The sequence below is a fragment of the Gambusia affinis genome, linkage group LG13 (assembly GCF_019740435.1).
Source record: "Gambusia affinis linkage group LG13, SWU_Gaff_1.0, whole genome shotgun sequence".
NCBI classification, from domain to species: domain Eukaryota; kingdom Metazoa; phylum Chordata; class Actinopteri; order Cyprinodontiformes; family Poeciliidae; genus Gambusia; species Gambusia affinis.
Genome location: NC_057880.1, coordinates 14439540 through 14466224, shown reverse-complemented (window position 1 = coordinate 14466224; position 26685 = coordinate 14439540). Strand labels below are relative to the sequence as shown.

At 39.0% G+C, this 26685-nt stretch overlaps 1 protein-coding gene across 1 annotated transcript; it reads left to right on the top strand.

The window, feature by feature from the left end:
- Positions 1-212: 212 nt before the first annotated feature.
- On the top strand, positions 213-26685 carry crtac1b (cartilage acidic protein 1b). Its single transcript, XM_044135533.1, has 15 exons — positions 213-391; positions 4635-4825; positions 6694-6890; positions 7228-7364; positions 10873-11029; positions 13310-13444; positions 13531-13673; positions 16935-17071; positions 18893-18975; positions 19385-19485; positions 19591-19759; positions 20503-20648; positions 20887-20929; positions 21028-21171; positions 21408-26685. The coding sequence occupies exons 2-15, from the start codon at positions 4641-4643 to the stop codon at positions 21521-21523; spliced, it is 1893 nt and encodes a 630-aa protein (XP_043991468.1). The 5' UTR covers positions 213-391; positions 4635-4640; the 3' UTR covers positions 21524-26685.

Below are 26685 nucleotides of genomic sequence, written 5' to 3'. Positions count from 1 at the left end.
AGGATATGAAGCATCCGAGTGAAGAGGCTGAACTCCGCATCTCGATCCCAGCTGCGCCCCGGCTCGATCTGTACTGAACACCTGAAGACACGCCCACCTCTCGCTTTTCCAGCTCCGTCGTTGGCTGTGTCTTTACATATTCTGCAAGCTCTCAGGCTATTGGCCAAACTCTCACACCAACGATTTCATAAAGCAAATTTTCGTGGGAAGTTGTGTGAAAGTGTGTGTGTATGTGTGTGTATGTGTAGGAAAAAACCCTTCTGATGTCCGCGGTATCAACAGCTCCAATTAGCCAACCTTTATACGCCGGCTTTGCGTTTCTCCCCGTTGTCCTCTGGCTGTCAATCGCTGCAGGATTTGTTGGGAGTTTTTGGAGCGCCTCTCTGCATCTGTGAGTACCTGAGTTTGCCCTCCTTACACCGGCTTCAGAAACAAGCAGCGCTCGGCTGATTGTGCTGCAGCGGAAGAACCAAAAAAAAAAGAAGAAAAGAAAAAGAGAAAAAAGTTGCTTTCAATTTGACCGTAACTTTTTTCTGCATTCCCCCTCCGCCTCTCCTCAAAGCAAACAGTTAACCTTGATTAAGTCGCTTACTAACAAAGTAAACATGTTTTAATTAACCACCTGCAGTGGCGGTAATGGACACGAATGAAGTGGCGCTGCACACTTTTAAAATGCTGATGGAAAGAGAGTAAATTTGACAGAAGAGTAATGATTGCAGCAGTTGTATCTCAAGAAGAATATTTTCTTGCTTACTTCTCCTGATTATTGTTATTCCTTTATTAGAGAAAATTATTTTTGACAAGAATTTGTAGGTAGAAGCTCAGATAGATAGCTAGATAGCAGATAGATAGACTTGTTTTATTTAATTATTATTATTTTTTTTAGAATGATCAAAGTCAAGTTTGAAGAAGTGGTGTCTTTTGTTAGTTATACTTTGTGGTTATTTCTTATAAATCGAAATTTATTTGACATATGGACATATGAACCAGTAATTTATATATATATATATATATATATATATATATATATATATATATATATATATATATATATATATTAGATAGAGAAATCACTAAATAGTTCCTATTTGCTAAACTCATAATAATAATAATATCAAAATATTCTTTGCTAAAGTTTTCAAAAATGTAATCTTAAAGTAGTGTGCCTTGTGTCTTTGTTTCAATGGGAAGTTTAAGAAGTTTTATCCTCTTCCCACTGTGATAAATAATAGGCAAACTGAGTATAAGTGCAGTGTTACCTAAAATAAGAGCAAATCACTGGTTTTGATGTAGTATGGTGTGTGTGAGTGTGTGTGTGTGTGTGTTCTGCAGTAAGGATTGTCCTTCATAGGGTAAAAGCATCTGGAAGAGTGTGTTTGAAAGTGAAGATGTTGCTGGCTCTTTTGTCGCAGTGTTATCAGGATCAGAGCTGGGCAGGAACGCTCCAGAAAGCACATGCTGATGTTGCACGCTGTGGTAATGGCCTCTTACCGCTCGTATAAATAATCTAATGGAAAAACATCACTCGGCTTCAAACAGCATTGTTTTTTTTTTTGTTGTTATTTTTTTTTTTTCCCCCAGCGTTTTCATATAGTATTTGACTGGTTTCTAAAAAATGTGTTGCTTCCCATTATTATTGTTGACCCTGCAGATATCTCACCATAAAACCTCAACGCGTACATGAAATGCTTTGTGGATCCATCACAGCTTCACTTGAGTGGGATGTCTGGGTCTTTACTGCACTGAATGTTGGGCAAAGCGATTCTATGTCCTTGGCTGGATAATGCAATACGTCATGGCTTAATCAAATCAAAAAGGCCCCTGTGGTTCCAGCTAGCATTTTATAAGTCTGAATTATAGAGGCTCTAACAGAGTTTTCGGGCAGATACTTAACTGTACCATGGGAATGAAGCCATTCAACCTTCTTGACTCAAACATGCACAGTCTCAAAAGTTCATCCATTCATTTGCTGAGTTCTCAGCAAATAATAATAATAAAAAAAATACACCATTTACCTGATGCAGTTGCATAAGAACAATGAAAGACCTTCACACACTTACATATAAGACAATGAAGCACTCATAATACTGTCTCTCATGTTTGCTTTAAACACCAATGTCAAATATTTTTGGCACCCACCCTTATTCAAATACCGGCTAGCATGTAGCTTCCAAACACCTAATGGATTAACAAAGAAGATTGTTAAACCATTAGTAATAACAATCCTAATGTTAAAATTTAAAAATTTTAATTTTTGGACAGCAGCTACTTTTGGACCCTTCAAAATCTCCTTTGAATTTTTCTCTTTACATGGAACTAGCATGCCCAGGACATCCCTGGTCAGTAAACATTGTACACAAAATTTGGTCTGCATGTTTACTCTTTTACAGTAAGGTATTTGGCTGCAACACAGGCCTCACACCTGTGACTGTGCCCTGTGTTGCGTCCAAAAGTTTCATTTTGTTCACACTGTGGCTCGCAACATGGCCACATAGCTAGTAGGTGACACTGATGGAAATGCTGGAAAATGACTTCCTGTCACATTTAGCTAAGGTCTGACATCAGCTAAAAATCAAACATTCCTTCTGGAAGTCATGATAGTCAAAAGATGCTCTGCAATTTACAATAGCCAACTTCCTCTAAGATCTGAATTAGGAAACATCAACTTTTCACCTGTTATCAGAAAAAGTTTGAAGCTAATATAATTAATAGCGTCAAAGGAAATGTGTGGCAGAAAATCATGTCATCTCTTCTTCTTTTCGGGCGTGGCTAAATTGACGTCAGTGTATTATCATGTCATGTGTCCTAATTCAGTAACTGCATCGTTCTAAGGCCACATTTGATGACCAATTATGTAACAGTGATGTGATGAAGGCTGTCCGAATTCAAAGGGAAGGTCTGGTGTATCCTTCGCAGTCCATCCCAACCTAAGATGTATTGAGGGCTGAAAGGCAGAGTTTTGTTTTTCATACAAGGGCAGATGAAACAGGAGTTAGAGTGGGACAGGATTACAGTTTTAAATAAAGGTCTATTAAAATTTGGCAGTATGAAAGTTAAAAGCTTATGGTGGTTGTGCTTTTGTCACTTGCATAGATATGTTTTCTAACAACATTTTTGTAAAAAAAAATAAAATAAAAAGAAATAAATTACCGGTAGTAATAAAAAATGCAAGATTTTGGGCTTGATCTTTACCAGCTTGTGATTAGTGCTGCCATGTTAGGTGGAAGGACACCTAACATGGTGTTAGGTGTCCCAATGTCATGTCTAGCCTTCAGTGTTTAAATCTGAAGGCAAGACCATCCAGGCCAGGTCATTGGAAGGATGATAATTTGGACACACCCATAGAGATGTGTTAAGGACTGGACTTTGATTACACATAAACTTAAAGTAGCCTGAAGAATTCTAGGGGGCGCTGTGGATCAATTTTGCACTAAAGATTTAACTGTAAAAAAGAAAACTCCTGGAGATTTTAACTGCAGGGTCAAATATGCAGCAGTACAATTCTTCTTTATCACTTTTTTCAACAATCCCTTTTCTTTTTTTTACTTGTCACAACTCTTTACTCTTAGTAATTTATACGTTACCTCTTCTATCTCACATTGGGGTAAATTTCTCATTCTGCAAAACTGCTTCCGGAACTAGCCAGCTCATTTGTCATTTCTCCCTGCTCTAATAGGGAGAAACTGCTGTTAATTAACCCTTCCTGCTAACAGCCACTGTCTACATTTCTGCCAGATAACCAGTGTGCATTATCGCGGCACAGCTTGCCTGCAAATTAGCAGCGGTCCCCAGCTGTATTTCTGCAGGTGTCAGCTGAGGTGCCTCTTCGACTTACTGCAGAGCATTACGCAAACAGCGCAATAGTTTTATCTCAAATTGAATTGTTGAAGGAGACGTTAAAGAGCCATACATCACTGGAACACTCAGAGCTGAGGGAAAAAATATGCAGCAGTCGGGAAGCAGAGAAGGGAACGGCTCATCACTGTCACAGAAGGAATGACGAGGGATGAGTTTATAAATCCATGAAAAGAGAAAATCAAATCTGCAGCTTGTAAACACCTTTTATTGCATGTGTGTGTGTGTAAATGAGGTGTGTATAAAGTTTATTTTGGCTATGAGAAGGTGACCTGCCTTTTTTTTTTCTTTCTCAGAAATTACATTCCTTCTATATTTTTGCAAAATCCTATGCCTGAATGCTTTTATGCACCAAACTGTTTTCAAGCCTTACCTTTCATCCCCACTCAAAGATAAACACAAGTCTGAGTGAGCAGCACCTTATGCCTGGTGTATCAGGTCATATTGGTTTCCTCTTTGCTCACCAGAATGTTCGATTCATGTATGGATTTTCTGTCCTTTCTACATGTGATGGGTTGTTCAAATCTAAGACCTGCAGAATGCGGCTGAATCAGAGATTGACTATTTTCTGTACGTCTTAACAAAACTAAGTACTCACAGGTCACAATAAGTTTTTAGACTTTATATTTCCAGCTAACAGAACAATTGTGTGAGCAGGTAAAAAGTGAGTAAGCTAGCTGGTTTTGATTATTCAAACATCACAGCCAACGGATTTTGATGGACAAAATAAAGAGTCAATCCAGTTTTTGCAGGGGCAAATAGTGTGTTTTACTCTTCAGGCGAGGATGCTGCTGTGCCTGCTGTTTTTCCTGCATGCCCGCTCCTCGGCCCAGCGGTCGGAGCCCATGTTTTCTGCTGTAACCAAGACCGCTCTCCGTCCGGACTATGAAAACAACCCCAGTCAACTTAACTACGGCATGGCTGTCACTGATGTGGACGGCGACGGAGACCTGGAGATATTTGTAGCTGGGTGAGAGGAGTGTTTCTCTTTTAATTCATTGGCTTCTTGACCTTGATCCGATGTTTTAGGTGACCCACATATTCTTAAAAGCAGCAACCACTTAGAGTGCTATCTAATTCCGAAGACTAAAACCGAAATCCATTGTCACTTTCCAAAGGTAAACCTTTAAAACAAAGGTGAAAAACTAGAAGAGGGGACATTAAGGTGCCCTGAAGCTCACTCAACTGATGAAAATGGATGTGATTGAATAGAATGCCACTGATGGGAATAGCTTTGCAAGCCTCTCGCTATCCAATGAAGCAGCAATGAGATTCTCAATGCTTAACAGAATATAGATAAGCCCAAATGAGGGTGCTTACTAAATGTAATTTAGCCAAAACAACCTATTCAGCAGGTATCCCAGGAAGAGGATCATCCCACTGCCTTCTAGAGGATGTAATTTCATTTGCCATTAGGAGAATCTTTGCTTGAATAGCTTCTATATAGTTTATATTGCACCTGTGTTGCTGACCTTCAGTAATCATAACAATGATCACTTTAGGCATTTTTAATCTCACACAAGGATGTCTGGAACCTAAATTTATTTTATGTGACTCGTGCTTGAAATGATAAAGCAAACTTCCCACCCAGACTGTTAGTTTTGAGGAGCTTATCAACTTCTTATGCTGTCAGGTTTTTGGACGTTCATGAAATTGTTGTTTTATGATTTCATGATTTTCAGGCTGGTTTCTTTATTGTTGTCTATGCTCCTTTTGAAGCTCAATTTGAAGGCAAGCCCTCTTCTGAACAGCAGATGGGAAATAAATTTGCCCGGCTGGTTCATTAACTTAGTTTGTTGGCAAATTTGAAGTAATAAACCAATCTGACAGACAAAAATAAGTATATATTTTAAAAAAAATTATAATTTAGGTTCCAAAGAAGTATTCCAGAAATGGCAAAACTATGCTTATACAAAACTAGCAAATTATTTTGAAGCTTAATGTCTCTCAGTTGGAAACATAATTATAACAGGCAGTTTGATCAACCGGCTCTTTAATCTACAATCTCAAATTCTGGGAATGAACATTAGTCTCTTTCGAAGGTATACAACCTATGTGATTACAAAATAAAATACAGAATAAAACATTTGAGTAAAGGATTTACCTATCTACTTCACAATTTACCATGCAACTGAATATGAGCTGATGCAACAATATGCCTTTCTTTTACTAAAGGAATTCTGAACCCTGATTTGGTTAAAATTTTGTAATATGTTTTCTTAGGTCGCATATTGTAAAACTCTGTATGAAATCCGACATAAAGGTGTTACCTAGTTAAGTGTGTGCTTATTTTTTTAATTTTTTTACAAATTTTCAATCTCGTACACACGAGGATTTGGGCCAATGGAATTATAAAAAAGAAGAAAAAATAAAATTCTGATCTTAATCTAAGGAAGGAAAAAAAAAAGAATTCTGACATTTTTCTAATAATTCTGACTTGAATACAGATGAGCAACCTGCTTCATTAGAATTGTATGTTAGGAACACGAACTTTCTGGAAGAACATGTTGGATTAAAATAATTTTTTTTATGTGGCCGAGAGGTCTGTGAAGATGACCTTAAAGATGGTTGCTACCAGGTACACATCTGCATTAAAATCAGAAAATTGATTTGTTTTTTTATTACTCATTGTTATTTGACGGGGTACAGCATATTCCCTAATAAAGAAATACACGAATGAACAAATGAATACAATCTAGTTTGACTAAATTCTGACTCAAATAATAAAAAAAGAAGTCATGAAGCAAATAAGCCAGTAATTCAGTGAGCATGCTTTCAGTCCACACGATTAGCTCCGATTTATAAATAGAGAAACACTTTGCTTCCACGTGTTCACAGATACAACGGTCCAAACCTGGTGCTGAAGTACGATAAACAGAGAAAAGGGCTTGTCAACATCGCCGTAGACGACCCGAGCTCCCCGTTCTATGCGCTGAGGGACCGTCAAGGCAATGCCATAGGAGTGACAGCATGCGACATAGATGGAGATGGACGGGAGGAGATTTATGTCCTCAACACCAACAATGCCTTCTCTGGTACTGTACAAGCTATTACAAAGGCACACAGTCTGCACACTGTATCCTAGGAGGAGAATCTGAAAGCAGTAACTGAACTTATCTCATCTGAGTCCTCATCAGATAACAGATAAGCTTTGTGTAGCAATAAATCATAGAGAGGGCTGCAGTGAGCATGCTGTTAACACTGCAGCGCCTCCCCGTTGTCATTTTTCTGAAAACTCAATGTACACATTTCTACCACAGCAACTCTACATTTCCTTTTCTATAACCTGGATTTTGTCATTCTTCATAACCTCCTCTTTACCTCAGGTAAACTTACCATCTTTTTTTTTTACCCCCTCACACCTACATGAAGGTCGGGCGACATACACAGACAAACTGTTCAAGTTTCGCAACGGTCGCTTCGAGGACCTGCTGAACGACGATATAAACGAGCACCGGGACGTGGCCAACCCCATGGCCGGGCGCTCTGTGGCCTGCATAGACAGAAAGGTATTTCACACACACACACCCACCCACGCACACACACACTCACACGCCTACAGACCAGAGTACAGTATGAAGTCTGCTTCCCCCTGCACACATCCACTCCGGGTAGTAGTGTCTTCTACGTACATGCACGGTTGCTTCTGTTTGTTTACCAGTGATAAGTCATGCCCTGCCTACGCCGCCCTTCTCAGCATGTGCTCTGACAGTTCATTTGGGCGAATGGTGCGCTATTTTCTCTCCTCTGTCCATCGCACCAGTGTAATTACAGAAGCAAAGGCTCGTTTGTTTTACAGAACGCATCCTGCAAAGAGAGGAAGGGAGTGATGACTGCACGCTTCTGCTTCCTGCCTGTAGCTGCGTCCCCCGTCCTTTCATTTCTTTTGTTTTTAGCCTTCTCTCACTTACATTTTCCCCCCCTTCTCTGACTGACTTGCTCTGTCTTTGTCTCTTATCTCGCACACAAACACACAGCTCTCCTTTCTAATAAGAGGATGGGATAAAGACAGTAATAGGTGAAAAAGGACAGCAGGAATTACAATAGTTTTTTAGTTTTTTTTACTGTCCCATCTCACTGAGCACTGCTAGGAGGTGCAGGTGCCAAGTAGATTGGAAAGATATCTTCTTTAATAGCATAGTTCTTTTAGAAGGAGCCAAAGCCCTGGTGTGCGCTCTTGCATGCCAGTTCGAGCAGATCCAAGCGGTCCTTTTTGCTGAGCGTGTTTTATTGGAACGTGTTCGGAGGAACTGCAGAGAGGAGCCAAAGTGTGCTGCGTTGTCAGCTGGGTGGTTAATGTGTTGGATCTTGTTTACCCATAAATAAAATGTTATCTTGTAGCAGACGAAGTGCATTTGTCATCGGGCCATCCCGTCTCTCCAGGTCTCCTTGAAGCTGACGTCCCATTATTATTCCTAAACGAACTGATGAGACTGACATATTGAGGCGTCACACATGGAGCTGATGGATCGGCCCACTTTGAGCAGGACCCGGAGAAAATGAGTGGACTTTGCAAGCTCAAATAAGAGATTTATTTTTATGGTGATGGCAAATTTTGAGACGAATGATAAACAGTTTCTGTTGATAAAAAAATGACATTGCGTGTGCTAAGTCATTCATTCTTCTCTTTAGAGGCTTGGATTATTAACACATGCAGCTTTAGAGCGGGAATGCATGAGAAGCTATTGTGACTGCCAATCTCAGTGACAAGAATTAGCCTAGGGTGAAGACTTATTGAAAAATCATTGACTTTTAACTTTATTAAGTAACAACCACTAGCCTTCAGGTTTTTCATTACACTTAACTTTGTTTTTTTTCCATTTTCCTTCATGTGTGTGTATTTCTGTGAACCTGCTCATCATATTGTGCACGGTAAAGTGGCATTTACATCAGCCCGACTTGTTTACCTTACTCTCCACATGAGAATATAGTAGGGTGAGCAAAAATGGTCAGATGGCTTTTATTTGTGTGGTCTTGCATACGTGCGTGCATTTGTATTGATGGAAACACGTTAGGCCTGGTGGGAAAGCTCATTTAAATCGAGTGTATAGTCTATTAGTGTGGTTCCGTCTGTGAGTTTGTGTCTGCAGGGACTCTGACTGATAATGGAGTGTGAAATTAATCTCCAAAGGGAGGCAGAGCAAGAAGTGCCAGGCTGAGTAAGAGGGGACAAGGGGTAAAAAGCAGGGTGAATGGAGATAAAGGGAGAACAGAGAAGGTTTGATGAGGAAAAAGGTGCTTAATAAGTACAGGAAATAAGAAAAGTAATGGAAATGGAGCAAAGTTCTTTGTCTCTTTTTAGTTTAAATCAACAAACATCTCTCTTATTTCACCCTGTTTTAGTTAAGGTCTCTGCATTGTCGGGCAAAACTGATGAAATTGGTTCTCATTGTCACTTTTGCATGTTGAGAATCACTTCACTTTGTTCTCCACCCCCTTGTTGTCAAAACCCCCATGGCGAACCTTTTGCACCCCTCTGCATGCAAAACTGTTGTATGATTGGTCAGAATTTCGAGGGCGTGTTTGTGTACGTGGAAAAGAACCCCAAACTGCTCTTCTTCCAGAAGCCACTTTTTCAGCCAGTGAGCAGCCTGGATAGTTTTGAGGATCAATTGTCCCAACAGGAAGTACAACTGTTGGACTAAAACATTAAAACCTGCTCAGTTCTGCTCTGCTGCAGCGACAGATGTCCCACCAACGCTTTCTGTTTTTTTCTCAACATGGAAAATAAGATGTGATGTTCCAACTCGTCAGTCATCATTTCCTCCTCCTCCCAACTTATGAACTTGTAAGAATTGTTCCTTTGCCGTGTTTGCTTTGTTTGCTATAAACCACACTCGTGTCAAAACACCATGAGGTGAACTGATTCGGGAGGGTTTTCACAGGAACTCGACTCTTGTGGACCTTGAAGGGTGCGTGGAATAATGAACGTCCCAAAGACAACTGACCATAGTTCGGTTACGGTCTGGCTATGCCCGGCCATTTAGCTTTTTGCCTGAAGTTAATGTAGCACCAAATCCTCATATAGCTGCTGGTCTGCCTCACATATAGCTGCCAAACTGAGCCTCCATCTTACCTTAAAATATTCTTGCAACCAAAAGTAAAGCTGCAGGTAGAGGAAAAAATTCTTGGGGATCCAGTAACACAATGAGCAATCAAATATTGCATATAAACTTTCAGAGCTTTACATGTAAGAATAATTTTACTTTTTTTTCTGCATTCTGCAGGAGACCAAAAAAAGGCAAAGCTAAAAGTTTCTTTTTTGTCTTCTTCGTCAGAATTATTACCGCAGCAGTTTAGACCAGCTGAAAGCTTTTGCTGGCAATAAAACATTACAATAGTCAAGCATAGAAGTTAATTATGCATTTTGTAGCTTTTATTAATCACTCTTGCCAACAGGGAATATTTTTCAATTTGAGCTCATTTACTGCAATATTGTGAAAAAAAGAGCAAAGTAGAAGAGCTAAGGCGTGCCATATAGAACCAATTCCATACAGATTTAGACTGCGTTATCCAACAAAATAAATATATGTGCCCTCAAATCAATGGAAAACATCACAGAGGCATGGTTGTTTAAAAGTCACAACATTCAGATGAAAAAAAGGTTTTGAGCCCCAGGTCTGTTTCTGGTCTGAACTCTGAGCCATTTTTTTACTCATACTGACCTTTTGCACCATAAACTGGATTTTGCAACAATTATTGCTGAAATGTCAATTCAAAGAAGCAAAACAGAGAAACAAGAGATAGGAGAGGTTCCCTTTGCTAATAAACATGTTAAAATAGAAATGTAATTTCCATGCTTAACCTTTTGGTCTTCAACCACTTAGCCTTCCAGAGTAATTTTTATTTAATCAGAACTATCTGGTTCATATGTTAGAGTTAAGTGGTGGCAATAAAAGTCACCTCTGAAACTCCCAGAAAGGTCAAATGACTGAGCTGTTTTCTCACATGTTTGAGTTTGTGCTATAAAATTTCAGCAGATGTAATTTAATGAAAACTACACATGTTTTTCTGCAGGGTACCGGCCGCTATGCTATCTATATCGCTAACTACGCCAGCGGAAACGTGGGACCTCACGCTCTTATAGAGATGGACGAGGGAGCCAGTGACCTTTCCGAGGGAGTCGTTGCCCTCTCCAACGTTGCAGAGCAAGCTGGAGTTAACAAACTGATTGGTGAGTGTCAAGAGCTTATGGAGACTGTGAAATAGGTCTTGATGATTTGTTTGTGCTGCCTGCTGTTAAAGTGTTATTAATGCTGACATCTGTCGTAAAGAATCCGCCTTTTGTTGCCATAGATTCTTCCAGAGAAGGAGAAAAGCAAGACGGGAGTAAATGAGAACATCTTTCGGTTCTGTTATGTTTGCACAAAGACGTTAGTAGCTGGAATGGAGAGAAATCATACCAAATCAGCTGCCCATTAATTAATAGTGCCTATAAATAACAACATTCTCTATGTACTTATAGGTATAACTTGAAGAAAATACCCTTCAAGTTATCCAGACGTGTGCTGCTTTTCCTGATTTTGGAAATGGCCACATGAAAATAGCTACCTGCCCAAATCTTCCAATGTTAGTAAATACATTTTAAAAACTGGTATTCCGACAAACAAGCTTTTCAGTATGCAAACTTAATGTTAGAAAAGTAGCAAAAAGAGGCATTTTGGATTCACCAGGTCTTCCAGCTCCATGTCAACAAAATGATCAGAAGAGAAGTCTTTAGAAAATTACTTTTTATGTTCATACGATCACTAAGTGTGGAATTTGCCAAACCTCACTGGAACCTGAACCATGTGCTTCGATCAGATGGAATTAAAATTGAGTGTTTTAGCAGCAAATATTTCATGTAGGTCTGGCATGAAACACAGGATGAATATTTGGAAAAGTACTATTTGTCCGCTGTTAATGGAGGATAATGTGTGATGGAGTGTGCTGGTGTCTCTTCCAAGGGCCATCAGCACCTCGTCTGAGCTTATGGCATTCTGAAAGCCTTTGAAATATAAAAACTATTTTAAATACAAATATGGTGGCCTGTGCCAGAAAACTGAAAATGTGTTGTCCCTGCATCTTTCAGCAGCATGTTGATCTAAAACATCTGGCCAATTGGCTCCAATGGTTTACCAGACACAACATGCTGAAAAGGCCTGAATAGTTCAAAGAGCTAAAGCCAATTTATGTCCAGAGAAACGTCTTAGCATAGGCTTTGTGTTCTTTTGATTTTAGTCTTTTGAAGTATTTTATTCTAGTTAGAAATCTGTGGGTTTATGAATACGTTTTCTGTAATAGATATTTTGTTTTCCTGAATTTATTTCGCCATTCTTTAAAACTGATCAAATGAGTTCAAAACTTTTGCCAGTCGTCTGTTCTTTCATTTTAGAGCTCTAAACCCAGAACTCCCTCATCTCAGTGACTCAATTCAAGTTCGCCATACAGCCAATGATGTATAGAAAAGTGGAGCAGTAAATGCCAGAAAGGCCCAACCTAACTATGATTTGTTTCCTCATAACCAAGAGTGAGATCACCTGTTAATGAAACTTTATTGTAACCACTGAAAAGTCCTTGATGTTGATGTTCCACTGAGTTTCGAAAATGGGCAATGACTTTGTGTTTGAGAGTGACAGAATGAAGCTTTATCATCTCTGGATCGCTTTTTTTTTTTTTTTTTTTTTTTTAACATGAAGGACATCATCTGATTCACCCAGGGGGCCAGAGCGAGCTGGTTCACAGTTACTGTGAGTGATGTTCGCTGGACGGCTTTGTCATCAGACTGCTGTTAATCAGAGCAGACGGACAGCCTGTGAAGTTGTATATCTGATGGTTACATATCTCTGGAGAGGCGTTTTGTGGTTTAGTGCTGTTGGGGGCAAGTGATATTTGTCCGGGCTGATGAAGCGGGCCAGTAAATCAGGTTCAGGGCCTGACTCACAGCACTGACTCTGCACGGAGAAAGGGCAATCAAAGCCCCGTCAGCTATATAATTAAACTCTGCTGTTCTGAAATGAAACTCTGTAGCAAGAAGCTTTCCTTTATAGGAAGTCATTGGGAAATCACGGGGTGATATTTGTTGTGATTTTTTTTTTTTTTTTTTCATCTTGGTGATTAAATTACTGCTAGTCTTTGGTTAATCCAAAACATCTCAGTATGCGTTGTATTACTGGACCGCTGTATTTGTTTGCACTTGTACTTCCCTTATAGTTATTTACCTGTGTTTGTAGCCATCAGAATTAGAGTCTGTGTCAGCAAAAAAGCCCTACACTGTTCAAAGCAAATGGACCGAAAAGACACTAATGATCTCTTATAATTCCCTTCTGTTATGGAGCCGATCTCTCTCTCCGTTGTTTAGTACAGTATTCCACCTTTCTAGTTTAATTTTTTTCTTTCAAAAACTTCTCTGTTTAACTAGCTGCCTTATTTTATCATACTGAGGGACCTTCTCTCATTGTATCCATCTACACAGGGGGAAGAGGTGTGGTGGTGGGGCCAATTGTTAGTCAAACTCTATCTGATATCTTCTGTGACAATGAGTACGGATCTAATTTCCTGTTCAGAAACAACGGCGATGGAACTTTTACTGATGTTGCGCAGCAAGCTGGTAAGGGACATACGGTGTAAGTTTGAAGAAAACTAAACACATCAAGGCTTTAAAGTATGAAATAGCCTTTCGATATATACTTCTAGGAGTGGAGGACCCCATGCAGCATGGCAGAGGGGTGGCACTGGCAGATTTCAACCGTGACGGCAGGACTGACATTGTGTACGGGAACTGGAATGGACCTCACCGCCTATACATACAGCTAAACAACCGCAAGCAGAAATTTAAGGTAAGGACCTGAAATTATGTCTTTCACTCAATGGAAAAAAAAAAAATTCTGTATGTGTGGAAATCATCAAAACAAACAAAATTGTAATGGCTTATCCGAACGTTCTACAGACATGCACATAATTTAGAAAATACAGGAAGATGAAGTTTCTTTTAAAAAACTGAATAGCAGCTTAAGCCAATAATAAATTTGGCATAGTTTTTAAAAAAACTATCGTGAATTTTGTAATTGTTTAATTATGGAGTAACTTTATGGAGTATGGGGACTTCATTGACAGAAATAGTACCAATTTAAAACTCACTAGCAGTTTTGTGCATAATCCAGACTAACCAGTTGTCTTTGAGCATGATAAAATTTTGATCAGTGATTCCCACAATGAAAAAACACATTTCACATTCTGAAGTATATCTCATGTTGTTCGTCTCCATTTGTCCCCCTCTGATTCAAATCATGTCTAATGAGAAACCAGAATGAAATCAGCAAATCTAAACTGTTATCACAATGAATGTGTTCCCCTCAGTGCTAACAATTGGCTAACACATTAGCACCTCTCATGGGGCTTCAGTTTGGGTTTAAGTGGTATTTAAAGGCTCCTGTGATTTACTCCAACGACCAGCGTTGTACATGTGTCATTCGGGGTCTTTATGTTACTCTGCTTCAGACACAGAGGAATGAGCTGTGCTGTGTGTGAATCTGCAGACCCTTCATGCTCTCACTGTCTGGCCCCACATCCTTTATACAGGAGATAAACGTCACAGGAGCCATTTTTATTTGGGTCAAGTAAGGGGTTAATGTGTGATATGTAGCCCCAAGACTATTTAATCATACCAACACACACGTCTCAACTCTTCCACACTCTTATGGATAAGACGAACAAAATTAGGGCATAGTGTTTTCCTGTATGACAACAAGTGAAATCTCAAGCCAACAACATATTCAGACACCAGAAAAGCTGACACTTTTCCACATTATCCAATATTGACCTTTGGCTTGCATAATGAAGTTGTTGTATCACTTCAATAAACCAACAATAAAATCGGGCTGAGCCAGCAGATTGTCTTGGTAATGGAAAGTGCAGATTAGGCATTTTTATGTTTAATTAAAATCTGTAAGATAGGTTACTCTTTACTGTAGGTTGAAAACCGCATGTATTTATATACACACACACCCACACACACACACACATATTCATATATTTGAAAGATAGCCTAAGCAGAAGTCATACAGTTTTTCTCTTTTATTGTAAATGCACTTAAAGTGGGATTCTGTTGTTGCAAATAAGATATTTTGATAAAAAGCTTTTTGTGAGGAGATTTGCAGGGAATTTGACTTATTACATATAATTATGATTGATAATCATTTACTTTATGACAACTTTTTCCTCAATCACAGCACAGCAAAACAAAAGTACTTTGACTTAGAAGCATTCCTATCACATTTTTATTCACATTTTGTCATTGGGAAACATCAGTGTATTTTGTTGGGATATTTATCTGACAGACAACAAAAATGTGTACATAATTGTGAAAAGTGACAAGAAAATAGTGCCTAGTTCAAGTTTTTTTTTTTTTTTCCCCAAGTAAAAATCTGAAAAGTGTGTTGTCCACTTGTATTCACATCCTGATTTAACAGTTTGCTGAAACAGAAAGTTTATCAATTCTTTTCCATAGTTAGGTCATCAACAGTCAGACAGGAGGGAGAGCATCTATAATCAAAAAAAAATCTTACCACAAATAGTTAAAACAGGTTAAGGTATGCCTATAGCTCCCTCCATCATCCTGTCTGCTCCAGCCACTTTCCACATTCCCTTTACAGAAAAACATCCCCACAACATAATGCTGCCACCACCATTTTTCACACAGGGTGTGGTTTGTAGACCAATACTGTTTTCCATGTAGGCAAAAGTGTTTATATTTAATATTGACTTTCACTCTCATCTAACTAAATGCTGAGAGTGAAATGATCTGCCACAGGTCTTTTGGCAGATTCCTCTTTTTTGATGGCACTTTATTACAGTGGATTTTATCTAAAAGTAAAATAATAAATTAAGTAAATTAAAATGTGTACTAATTCCAATACGTACACTTGCTCCATGCCATGATGGATACAATTTTCAACAAAAAATGTTAATGTTTTGTTTATTTGCTCAGATTTTGGTCTCTGCACTTAAGTAAGTCTACACAGTAAATGTAGTTGTTCCCTCAGCGCCTCAGACAGCCATCCCCTCTCCTTCACCTGAGCAGGAGAAGGTCAATGTGGGCGGCCCCTACCTCTGCAGCTTTATGAGCCTTATAATTAAAACAGGGAGTAAATACTGGGAGGAGTGAAGGGCCGCTCTATAACTCTTTCAAGACTTATCACCAGCTCACTGAAGCAAGGACATATCTGTTACTTCCTCATGCAAAAACTCAGCTACTGCAGAAACTTTTTTTAGGAAGTGGGGTAGAGGGGAGGCGTCTAACCTGTTTGCCCCATGTCTAAAAAGGACTAAGAAATACTTTTTACAACTATATTTTCCTGTTAATGCTGTGGTATGGGCAGAAGCATAACTGAGGGAGCCCCGGGCTGAAAATGGCAAAAGAATAGTGGACACATCAGGTACCTCTTAACCTAAACGGAACACATCTAAACACAGAGGTAGAAAGAAAAATTTGGCCAAATGTGATAAAGTGGTCTAAAATAAAGTATGTGAACATGACTCAACATGCAAGAGAAACCAGATTAGCAGAATATAACACAGCAGCAACTCCAAACAGAACCGAAACAACACACCGAAAAGTCAACAACATTTCTTTAGCTGTACTTCCATGTCCAAACTGGTCAGAAAATGGAATGAGATATCTGGAAATGTCAACTGGAAAAATCTGGAATTTTGAAACCCTGTAACAGTATGACAGTGACTTATAGCAAGACACTGTCATACTTCTGTTGCATTTAAGCAGCCATTTCTATTTACTGACACTCAGCTCTGTCTGGCTGCCATTTTCTCATATCAACAATATATTTGTGTTTTTACTTTGTGCTCTGCTCTTTAAATACGTCACTGACAGTGATTATTTATGCAAAAAACACACATGTTGCATCCCAGATAAAACACTTTTTTTCAAAGTGAATATGCATTTGGAGAGAATTATTCAAACTCTAAGCAAGCGCTTACATGTCAACAATATTAAATAAACACAAATGATCAGAAGATGAATGAATTCACCTATTCAAAAGAAAAGTGCCACTTGTTTTCTCTTCTGTTCCCCTTTTCCTCAGGACATAGCTTCCCAGAAGTTTTCCATGCCATCTCCAGTGCGGACAGTTATTGCTGCTGACTTTGATAATGACAATGAGTTGGAGGTGTTCTTCAATAACATCGCCTATAGGGGACCCTCAGCCAACAGACTCTTTAGGTACTGACAGTGAATGAAATCCAAACACTCTTAGATGTTCACACTGCAAACATAGATTTACGACCTTATGTTTAAAGAGCACTTTGGTGAGGAGGTTAATAAAATGCTTTTGTGTCTTGATTTAATATTCTAATTCTATGCTTGAAAGCTGCAGGGAATTTAAATTTCCAGGAAAAGGATAGTTATCTAGTCTGGCGTCCCGCCTCTTCCTTCTTCTTCACACATGAATGATTCTTTCATTAAGACACTTTTAAGATCTTTCTTTGTTCATGGTTTGGTTTCCTCTCTAGATAATATTAATTAACTCAGTGCTCAAAATGTGCAAAACGTGTGATTGGTTGACTGATAGTAAAATGAACCCTTTCCTCTCTGAGTAAAATCTGATTTGGCAAAGTTGTTTGAAGAGGATTCAAATTTCAGTTCACACAGAATATCAGTAATCAGTCTATTCACCAGAGATCTCCTGGAACAGAATATTTCTCCACGCCAGATCACCCAAGAAAAATCTATCTTTCTGGTCTGAAAGAGGTCACTGCTTCACAGCCACTGGCTCAGGCATTGTCTTCTTTGGAGATGAACAAGCTTATTTTCTCTGCTCTTTGGCACAGAAAAAAAAAAAAAAAAACATGCTTGAACAAGCTAATTAATCCAGTACAACAAATCAATATCGAGCCGATGTTAGTGCTATAACAGCTAGAATCACCACATTAGGGGCTCTAAGATATTGAATCATTATAAATGTGGAACTCTAACACTTTCATGCATGGTGGTCAGCATGGTAGGCAGCTACTCAGCCATTTGTTCTGGATGTGTGTGGTTGTTGATGGTATCTTTGCATACAGCACACTTTACTAGTTTGTAGTGTGTCACTGTTCATAACCACCAATGTAAGTGGACAGAAAACTCAGGAACAGACCTCAGGAATAACTTGCAGGGACAATTGCATTCAAAGACAGTAATTGGACTCAATTTTTACAGCACCTTTCGAGTTATACTGTCCACTTAAGCCACTTTACTCTACAGATACATTCACCAATTTGCACACATTTATGCATAGATCGGTGAGCACCTTGTGCACATGACAGGAGGAAGCTGGAATTGAACCGTCAGCTTTCCAATTGCAAGACAACTACGCTACCACTGAGCCACAGTCCCTCCAAAACCATAGACTGAAATTTTTTGTAACATTTTTAAGTATTGGTTTTACACTGAAAACAAATTGCACTGCAATAAATGTCCCAATAAAGTGGACATCATGCATTATTGGCTATTGAATCATTATAATGATATGTAGTCCTGTGAAAAAGTACTTACCTCTTCTGTTTTTTTTTTCGTTACACTTAGATGTTTCAGATCATCAAACAAATTTAAATATTGGACAAAGATAAACTGAGTAAATAAAAAATTTAGTTTTCAACTGATGATGTTATTCATTCAGGGGACAAGATATCCAAAGCAATCTGTGACTATTTGAAAAAGTAATCACCCCTCATGTTAAATCCTTAAAAACAGGGAATTAAACTACAATGCTTAGACAGCTGAGTTCAATTTCACAAGACAAGTGCCAAATATTTTGGGATTAAAACTGAAACAGTTTGTTAAGAAAGGCCAAACATATAGACATGACTCCTTATTTCAAGGGAACATCTTTTGAAGTAATTACTTTACATTGTGTTGTCTATAACCATCTCTTTTCAGTGTGCCATTAAGTGAAGTAAGACAGTGGATAAAAAAAATAAAATAAAATTTTGTTTTTCTATGTTTTAGTGGTAATGCTTTGATGATGTGCAGATTTGTGAAGGGAATGTTGTGCCTTTGTAGGGTGAGCAGGAGAGAGCATGCGGACCCCCAGATAGAAGAGTTGAATATTGGGGAGGCCGCAGAGCCTGATGGACGAGGAACCGGTAATCTTCTCAAAACAACCAATAGCCTTTATTTGCACAACCTGTATCTGTATATTATCTGTAGACCCGCCTATCAAGTTTAATAAAATGGGAAATTAAATCTACTTAAGAGATTTTTTTTGAAGTTGTGAAAGGGGAAAAAATATACATATTTTGTTGTTACATTAACTGTAAGTGACCGTGTAAATGTTTATTAACGCATCAAGAAAATCTGAAAAGTCTCATATGGTAGTACCACATCCCACCACTAGATGACACCAATGCTCCACTTTTGAAAATGTGTTACCTTTCCTCTCTTTTTCACATCGTCACCACTGTTATTCTTCAGTTATGTACATTTATTCGTTGTTGAGGTTAGTGATTATTGTAAAGCCCGCATCCTGAAGTGTTAATTGTGATGGGCTTCCAGGAGCCATAGCCACAGATATTGATGGTGACGGCCGCCTGGAACTCGTGGTGTCTCATGGCGAAAGCGCAGCACAGCCGCTCTCTGTCTACAGAGTCAATCAGGTGAGTATGCTGGTCTTAAGTAGCATTTTAGATTCTGCAGGCTGGTCAAGCATAAGTCATCCTTCCCTGACTCATCTTCCCCTCCTCCTCCTCCTCATGTGTAAGGGCCTCACTAACTCATGGCTCCGGGTGATTCCCCGAACCAAGTTTGGAGCTTTTGCCCGAGGAGCTAAAGTGGTTGTCTACACAAAGAAGAGCGGCCCACACACACGGATTATTGATGGGGGCTCGGGGTATCTGTGTGAGATGGAACCTGTCGCTCACTTTGGCCTCGGTAAGATCACCTTTAAAGAACCAGGCCAGCCTTTCAGCCGGCTAAATCTGCTCCTCTGTGAGGCTGCAACTAGTAAATTTTGCATTATATTAACAGGCCTTTTTTTATTTGACATGTTCTGAAATAACATACTTCATTTTCTAAATTATTGCAAGATTAGATACTAACAGTGGGAAAGAAGAAAAAAGTATGGGAAGCATTTTTTAATCCTTTGAGCTTTCTGGACTCTCTCAGTTCTGCATCAGGGCTTGCAAAGAAAAGGTTGGCTCCTGTGGCCTTCACATTACACTCTGTAGCAGCAAACTTTGCAAAATGTTGTAACTTTAGAAAGGACCTCCAGACTTCAGGGAGTTATACGTGATACACCCTGGAGCACTGTGAGAGGGTGTCATCTTGGTTCAGAACAGGTGAAATAGTCTCTGGCTCCCTGGCAGTGCACCTGTCTGGCAGGGTTACTGAAGATCTGTTTACATTAAAAATGCCACTTTAATTAAGATACACAAAGGCTCCCAGGAGATGAGCTTTCTCTGTGCCTGATTAAAACAGTTAATGATGAGAAGAGAGCGCAACTAAGTCTCCCAAAAGGAGACAAAGATGGAAGAGTCATGACTGTCAACACAGTAAATTGTTACTGGAGTTGCTCTATAGATTCGCTGAGCTCATATAACCTCTTTCTGTGTGGGTGTGCGTGTGTGTGTGTGTGTGTGCATCATATCTACCTGAAATCATTTTTACTTAAACAGGTAGGGATATGGCCACAAATGTTGAAGTGTACTGGCCAGATGGGCGCTCAATAGCCCGTCCTCTGGAGCCTTCAGAGATCAACTCAGTGCTGGAGATCCCTTACCCAAAAGATGAGGAGGAAGTGACTCCTACTGTGGAAATCGAGGTACAGAACACAACATTAGACTCACAATATTACACTGCTACTTGGTTAAAACTGATTAGTTTTTTGCCAGTTCTGTTTTTGCTGAAGGAAATGCTGCCCAATTTAAGCTGGTTCTCTGTTATTTTTAAGCCTCCGGTAGAATCTGATGATGCACTACAGAGAATGCAATGATATTTATTGGGAACATATTAATGGACTGTAAAGATTTTTTTTGCTTCACATCAATTGTGTTTTACAGTGCGGTCATGGATTTGCTCTAAATGAGTTTGGCCGTTGCACAGGTAAGCGCACCTCATTTATTTTCCCTTCATGATCTCCGTCTCCTTGTATGAGTCTCCTTCAGTCGTGTCTTTGCCTTCCTCGCCTTCCTCATCCTTAGATAAAGATGAATGCACCCAGTTCCCCTCTATGTGCCCCTCTGACCGTCCCATCTGCACTAATACCTATGGCAGCTATAAATGCCGTGCCAAGAAGAGATGCAACCAGGGCTTTGAGCCCAATGACGATGGGTCTGCCTGTGTGGGTGAGTTGTCCTGACAAAATAAATCGCTGGATTGCCCAAGATCAGGAGAACAAAGGAAACGCCATGAGAAAAGGAGAGGCTTTTAAGGGCTTTAATTACATTGGTTTTGGGTGAAGGCTTAGCCTTGCTAACATTTCTCTGACCATTTCCCCTTTCTACACTTGTTATCTTGCATCAGTCTAAATGAGTTGTTGCCTGACAGTTTTCTGCCCTCTGTTTCTCGTTTTGCTTTGCAGCCCAGGTGGCTTACTTTGGAAGGACGCACTCTTCAGGGGAATGCAATGCTTTCCATATGCTTACTCTCACTCTGCTACCCGCCATCTCTACTCATCTGCAGATAGGACTGCTGTAGCTTTACTCTTTTCTCCTCCGCTTTGCCGCTGAGCGTAGATGTACAGAAACTGTGTGCAAACTTTTCTCTGAGAAATATTCTCCTACTTCTTCTCTATGAAGCTCTGCTGTCTTTTCTTCACCGGTTACTGTATATACCTGGTTGTCACCGCTGCAGTATTTTGCCCTGTGGCTCCTGGCCTCCTCTGGGAGTTTTGCCGTGAGCTACAGAGATCAGAACTGTCACCTGTGGACCCCTGATTTCATTGCCTGGCATTCAAAGTGTGACCTGAACTGAGGCCAAGTCAATAAGGGAAGCTTTAGTATAACCCCCCCCCCCCCGCACATACAGAGATGAATCCACCGAGCATGTTTATTGGAGACATTCCTCCTGTATCTCTGCCATACCACAATGTGTATTAATCATTACAGATCATTCTCACCTTGATTATATGTTTACTGAAAAGCGTATGAATACAAAGCTTTAGGTTGTGTGTATCTTTATGTCTGTGTGGGTGACGTGTGTGTGCCTGATTGTGCGTGGTCCAATGAAGTGTTCAGGTACGGAAGCATACGCCGGACCATCTGTCGCCAATGGCAGGACACATTTCTTTTTATTTATTTATTTATTTTTTTTCAGGAATAAATTATGAAATAAAATGGAGCAGAAAATGGATGCGGGGCTGTGTGTGTGTGGAGAAACGCATACAGAGTGTGAGACTACATCCGATGATTTGAATGAAACAAACACTGAAATGAAATCATGGGAAGGTGTCAGGAAGACTTACAATACTTTACAATGTTGGGTTATTTTTTCCACATCAGCATCAAAATGTTGATCAATTCACAGTAAGATCTGCCTTTGCAAGTTCAAGTGTACAAATCTAAATGTGTGTATACACTTTTTCTTTGCACATCCCAAATGTATGTTGTTTACTATTGCATTGTTCATATTTGCTTTTATGACTCTGAGCCATATGCCTGAAGAAAACCATCTAGATTTGCCCCTGAGGTTTAGTGGCAGTTTAGGTAATTTTTTAACAATTGAACCTTTAAAGTTGAGAGCAAGTCATAAAACAAGTAGGACTCTTTATTGTTCTGAAAATATGTATGCTTCAATATGTTTTTACATTGCTATGTCCTGAGAAGTAAAAAAATAAAATAAAATAAAATAAAAATACTGTACTGTGGCCAAAAAGATGGCAAAAAATAGAAATAATGAAGATACTAACAAAATCTTGATGGACAGCTTGACTGTTCCTTGCTTTTCTGCAGGGAAGTGTCGGCTCATGAATGCACTTTAGATTCAAAAAGTATTTCTAACAGAAATGTGAATCCTCTGTCAATGTTAAGATACCATTTAGAATATTTCTTTATGCTGTTGGACTTACCAAAGTTCTTCTCTGTCGAGATGATTTCAGATGTACTGAGTAATCCTGAGTAATCATTTTTACGGAGCTCTGTCCATAAATAAAAATTAATTTATTGTGTGTTTCTCTCAGGAGACTATGAATTGCTCACAGGTGGTGTTTTATTCCACCAGCTTTTTATCATCTATAGAGATACACCAAAATATTTAGCAGCGCCCACTGTAATGCAAGTCCTGAATGTTTCATAGTATCAGTTTATCAGAAATTTCTTTTTTTCCTGAAAAATAAAATGGCAGCAGTCCATTAAAAAGACAATAAACTAAAAGTCACTTACTGTGGCTCTTTGCTCAGTCCATTTTCACATTGGTGGTTTGCTTTCTGTGGTCGCCAAAGAGTCTGTGGATAGTTTATGAAGGTTCAGAAGGCCATGTCCACTTAAGTCAAATATTTTAATATGTTTTCACTGAAATATTTGTTGGACAGTTGACCACAGGCTGCTGCTAAGGTGAAACTTTAGAGGCAGGAAGAAAGGAAATTTTTTTTTTCTTTTTTTTCCCCATGGACGGACTCGGTTTCCTGACCGAGAAATGAAATGTGATCTTCCATTTTGCAGGATGGGTCAGCTAAATGCGTTGGAAGGACACAGCTGAACGTGTTCCAACATTACTTCAGGGCTTTTCTTTCCATTAAAATCACGATAGCTCTCATTACTTCAGCTGGCTGTGTAATCTCAATTTGTTAATTTTCTTTTAAGTGTCTTTTGAAATCACTTGCAATCCGAGTCCTCACTGCATGTAAATTTATCATCTAAATCTAAATGAAATGTGTACAATGTTTTTGTGGGTTCTGCCTTTCTAAACCCAGAGAGCGTCTCTGAAATCATATATTGTCAGTTCAGAGATTTGAGTCCAGACTTGGTTGAACTTGAAGAAAATGAATAAATGTAAAATAATCCACAAAGATGCATCAGCTTGTACTACCAACTTGTTTTTAGCAGGCAGCCAGTATTTTAGGAGGGAGAAGAAAAATACAGGTGCAGGTTTTATCTGTGAACTATACCTGGGTAGGGAGCGTGATGTGTTTGTCATAATGAGTAGCAGTGCAGGTTTACATCCATGATTCCCCAACTGTTTGTTTTGAGTTGTCCTTATATTTGAAATAAAACCTGAAATTCAATGTTCAGGCTGTGAATTAAGTCCTGTAGGCATCGCCATGGGAACACATGGGGTTGCCATAGCATCTCTAAGGTAACATAAGGGATAAATGCAGTTATCTTTGGAAATCTACACTGACTTCTGCGTTACCAGGTTCCTGCCTACAGGAGTTGTTTTAATCAATCAATCAAATTTTATTTGTATAGCATATTTCAGCAGCAAGGCATTTCAAGGTGCTTTCCATCATAACAAACACAAAAGCACAAAGCCATGCAACATAGAATCAGCAATCAAATCCTTACATTGAGTCAAGTGCCATAATTAAATTACGAATTGATTACGTTTCAAATACAACTCTAAACAGGTGGGTTTTAAAGGAAGTCAGTGTTTCAGCCGTTTTACACATTTCTGGAAGTTTGTTCCAGATTTGTGGTGCATAGAAGCTGATGTTTTACAAACCCAAATTTTCTGAATTCTAAAATTTCTTATGTAAATGTTTCATCCTAATAGTTATTAAATAACTTACTCTTTTGTGTGTTACTTCCAGCATTTCCCATCAGCCACCTATAAATGGGATGCTGTAGCATGTTCGGCACCCCAGCTTTTCATGGCCTCGCCAGCGGGTGCGTACGTATGTGAACTGGTGTTGTGACCTGGAATCTTATTTTTCTGCCTCAAATCAGCAGCCACAAAGTCTTCAACAAAAAGAGGTTGCTCATGCGAAGATAACGCACAATTCGCAGAAAATGATGCGGGATCTGAAGGGAATGGAAATGACGAGAAAGCCTTTCTAAGTGGAAAATAGGAGAAGGAAAGAGTGCCAAGAAAACACTGTCCAAACGGTGTTGGAGTATGATCTGCAGTTGTCATTTCCTCTGCTGCATCTGTTATATGCATATTTTTACCCCTGATAAGTAAGTCAAGCCATCTTTGCGCAAACTATGCTAATGCTGGCCTGAGGGCTCACTAAGGGTTACCGCAACTTTAGATCAAATACATCTTTTCTTCCTTGCTTCTTGCTGCCAGAGAATGTAATTCGATTTAAGCTTATCAGAGTGATTTAAGTGTGTCTGAATACAGGAATAAGTCACTGATATGACTGATAAAACTTTTTCCGTTACCTCGTAAACATGAGTGGCATCACATGGAACACATCTTTGAGGAAGGTCATAACTCTTTATTTTTGGCTCGTGTTTTATTCAGAAAAGAAGACATATGATATGCAGATATAACAAACTATCATATTTTTTTCTTCTATTTACAGCAAGATTCTTAAAACACCACGGTCTGACAGAGAACTTCAGACCATTATTTCTTGAAAATTAAGATCTAAACCTGTACATAAGAGACGTACAAATAAAACTGATTATAGCCAAATGTGCAACGTGACAAATGTGCAAATGAGGATAAATTTCACATGGCATAAATTTTTAACTTTTTATCAAACAATTTGTGAACAAATGTTCCAGATTTGAAATCTAGCACTCGTATTCTACTAATCTGATTGTATAAATTCTTTGTTCAAAGGAATTTAAGCAACATCACTTAACAAGTTCTACTCCCCTGATCTGAGTGTATATTAATTTCTGGTGCTGGCGGTTTATTCTTTCTTTTCTTCCTCCCTTTGTTCCTTTCTTTCTTGTTCAGCCAGCAGAGTAACAACTGCGGTGCACATTGTACAGGCGCACCCCATGTAAACCCAAGTACATGTATTTCACACATGCCACATTTTACTATGTGAGAGTTCACATTTGCTTTATTAAGTGGGATTTTGTAAATGTAAAATTCACATTATTTATTTTTTTTTTCCATAAAGGGAGTAACATATTGTTTTCATTAGCTTGGAATGAGCTATGTCATTTACATTGGAAGCTGCTCTTTATCTTAGAGGTTTTGCCGGGTTCTGGGAAGTCCAAGAACAACAAACCAAAGTCTGTCCTGTGATCCAACCCTATGTTCTAACCCTGGATGTTGCCCACCACCAGCATCAGAGTTCTACTTTGTTTTGCTTTGTTAATGCAGACTAATGTTCCAAAATGACCTAAATGGACGAGTTTCAACATTGAAACCATGTTTCAAAAAATTCTTTCTACTGCCTTCTTTCCTTTCCTGCTGTTACCGATTCATGAGATAGGAAGTAAATAGGCTAGAGATACATTGCTAGGTCTTTTTTCTTAACAGGAATTGTAACATGTATTTGAAAATGTAGAATATCGGTTTTATGTGTTTCCCGGTCAGAACAGGTTCATCCATATTATAAACGGAACAGACTTTTCTTTCCTTCAATAAAAATACCACATTCTTCTGAATAAAAAGCATGAGACTCAAGTCATACTAACAATGCTTTGTTTGTGATAGAGAGACCTGAAAAGGTTCTTAAAGTGCTCTAAGTTTGCAGCTTCTTGGTTTTGGCTCCGTTTATTTTTAATTTAAAATTTCCAGCTCCCTCCCTTGAGACATCCTGTGGTTTCCTAAAGTTGACTTTTAGCAGCAGAGGTATATTTTAACAGTGTTTTCAGGAAACTGCATTTTTTGACTTGTTTCACCTTTACATTCAGAGAATCAAAGAAAGATCAAAAATCGTTGTTTGTTAAATGCATTATAATCTGAGAGAGATATTGACTGAAGTGTCCATTAATAAAATCAAAATGTAAACTTAC